General features: G+C 27.0%; 1 protein-coding gene across 1 annotated transcript; it reads left to right on the top strand.

Annotated features, from left to right (window-relative positions):
- Window positions 1–838: 838 nt before the first annotated feature.
- Window positions 839–2,104, top strand: LOC117171269. The gene is made up of 3 exons (XM_033358403.1): window positions 839–941; window positions 998–1,084; window positions 1,445–2,104. Exons 2-3 carry the CDS (start codon window positions 1,027–1,029, stop codon window positions 1,744–1,746), a joined length of 360 nt encoding a protein of 119 aa, XP_033214294.1. The 5' UTR covers window positions 839–941; window positions 998–1,026; the 3' UTR covers window positions 1,747–2,104.
- The last annotated feature ends 332 nt before the right edge of the window (window positions 2,105–2,436 follow it).

Raw genomic sequence — 2,436 nt, 5'->3', positions numbered from 1 at the left:
TCCTGATTGCCCATTTTAAAAATTAGGAAGTTTCAAAACAAATACTAACAATATAAAATATACAATATATTTTTTTGTCTATTTCTAAATTAAAATTTTTTTGCTGTTGGCTAATAAAATACTATAATATAATCGTGAAAAATATTCAATTTATATTGTAGAAAAAAAACAAAGAACAATATTCTTATTAAATTATATAGTATCAAAAGACATTCAAATTTTATTATTAAATAATGAAATTTCTGTTAAAAATATTCACTGCCATTTTTACCGGTTAAAATTTTAGAACTTAATAATATATAGGCCTTCAAAGCTTTATAATTTTAAAAGCGTTAAATATTATAAAAATTTTAATTGAAAGCTTTAACACTAATTTTTCATGCTGAATTCCAGCAATAAAGATTAACCAATTCCGAACTGTGATTGAAAATGTAGTATTCTTAAATTATTAGGATCGTGAAACTAAGGCGTTGAAAATTAATTATTAAAAATTGTGCATTCAGCAAAAAAAAAAAAAAAGAAAAAAAGAGCAGATGCATAGAAGCTTCAATGTAGACAAAGTGAATGAATGATTTTTAATATTATTATGCATCTACAATTTATTTCAATCTTTCAAACATGAAAATATTAATAATTTTTTTCCATTTCCCAGTGAGATAAAAAAAAGTGATGGTAAGGCTGAAAATACTGCGGGGTGGGGTAAGGGTGTAAGGGGGGGGGGATCGTTGGTTTCGTCACCATATAGATCCACAGCTGATTCAGAAGTAAGCATTGCGTCAACTTTATTATTAGGTATTATTGGCAAATCATAAATTATTTAAATTCTGAACGTTTGACGAGTGCAAAACCTAGCTTGTAAAATTCGTAAATCAACAATATTGTCACTTGTTCTCTTATATCATAAATTTAATAAATTCGTGCAGCTGCGTTATCGAATTCTGGTGAGTATATATATGGGCGTAATATTTGCAACAAATTGATCAATCACCGTTTTTAGTTTTCGGTGCATAACTATTCCTTGGAAAAATGAAGATCGGCATCGCTAATCTCTTCTTTATATTCATGCTGTTTCTTAATTCTATACGTAAGTTTAATATATAATATTAATTTTTGTAATAAATATCAGACGTTCTTAATTTAAAATCTTTCACTCTTTATTTAAAAATATACGCAATTTTAAATCATTTTAATATAAATTGTGATTTTCTCTTCATTAAGCAAGTTAATATAAATAAATATCTTTCTAGATTAGAAAGCGAATTATTAAAAAATTTTAAATTAAAAAATAGAAATAAGTAGATAAATATAAAAAAATGTGACTTCTAAAATTTCGAGTTGCAGAAATATGTGTTAAAAACATTGAGCAATCATTTAAAAGTATTAAAATTATTCATTTATTTTTTAGGGCACAAAAACTTTATAAATCTTAATTTCCTTCTTGCAGAATCAAGTGAAGAGCTTTTCAGTTGTTTTGGCGGAATGTGTAAGTCTCGCTCCCCATTTACACGAAAGAGTTCTCGTAAGTACCCGATAGACGATAAAGTTGTTTATGTTCAGGAGACCAATAACAACAAAATTCTTTCACCAAACGAGGGACAACCATACGTGATCCATCCATCCGAATTTCTTTTACTCAGCGGTGGACCTATTGAACATACGCAGACTCCGAATCACATATCTACCTCGCAATCAGTTTCTCGCGCTACGAAACAAAATAACCTTGTACCAAAAAAACTTATTTTTTGAATATACATACAGATTTGCTTGAATCCAACAAATTTGTATTGATTAAAAAAAATATTTAATTGACCTGATAAATTTTTGTTTGTTCAAACAACCAAATACTACATCTACCAAACTATTTTGTTAAAAGAACCAACAAACTTAGTTGGTTCAGCCAAAAATTTTGTTTCCCACATAATAACCATATTTAATGGTTGAATCAACAAATGCAGAAGTTTTTTTATCCATAGAGACTTAAATGGGAAAAATAGAATATGAAATTGAATCGAGATTTAAAAAAAGTACATGGTAAAAGCCCATTTTTATTAGTACTTGTTTGTAATTTTATTTTAATATATTTTTTTACCATAGTGGATGAACGTGAACAAGTTGTGTAATTTACTTATCGAGAGATTTTGAGTGTAACAATAAAATTAAGCAGAAATTAAGTGTTGTTGTTTCGGAAAATGAACCTTCGTCCCGTAGTATTTAGAACATAGTACAAGATACTTATATTCGCGGATTTTGTAATTTTTGAAAGTTTGTAATTACCAAATATTTAATTTTCAAAGTTTTAAGAATAATTAAACTTTAACAGTTTACAATATTTCTTGCAATATTTGAATTTTTTAAGGGTGAAAATGACAGTGATTTTTTATTTGGCAGAAATCATATCTTTTGGTCAAAAAATCTATCCAGTCGTTTCAAATGTCA

The sequence above is a fragment of the Belonocnema kinseyi genome, chromosome 4 (genome assembly GCF_010883055.1).
Source record: "Belonocnema kinseyi isolate 2016_QV_RU_SX_M_011 chromosome 4, B_treatae_v1, whole genome shotgun sequence".
Classification (NCBI taxonomy): Eukaryota; Metazoa; Arthropoda; class Insecta; order Hymenoptera; family Cynipidae; genus Belonocnema; species Belonocnema kinseyi.
This window is presented reverse-complemented; position numbering and strand designations above follow the sequence as displayed.

What these genes read in the sequence shown, in the direction of transcription:
- LOC117171269 (XM_033358403.1), top strand. Translation starts at nt 1,027, where the DNA reads ATGAAGATCGGCATCGCTAATCTCTTCTTTATATTCATGCTGTTTCTT. An exon ending in GCTGTTTCTTAATTCTATAC is followed by an intron (nt 1,085 to 1,444) that starts GTAAGTTTAATA and finishes TCCTTCTTGCAG; the next exon opens with AATCAAGTGAAGAGCTTTTC.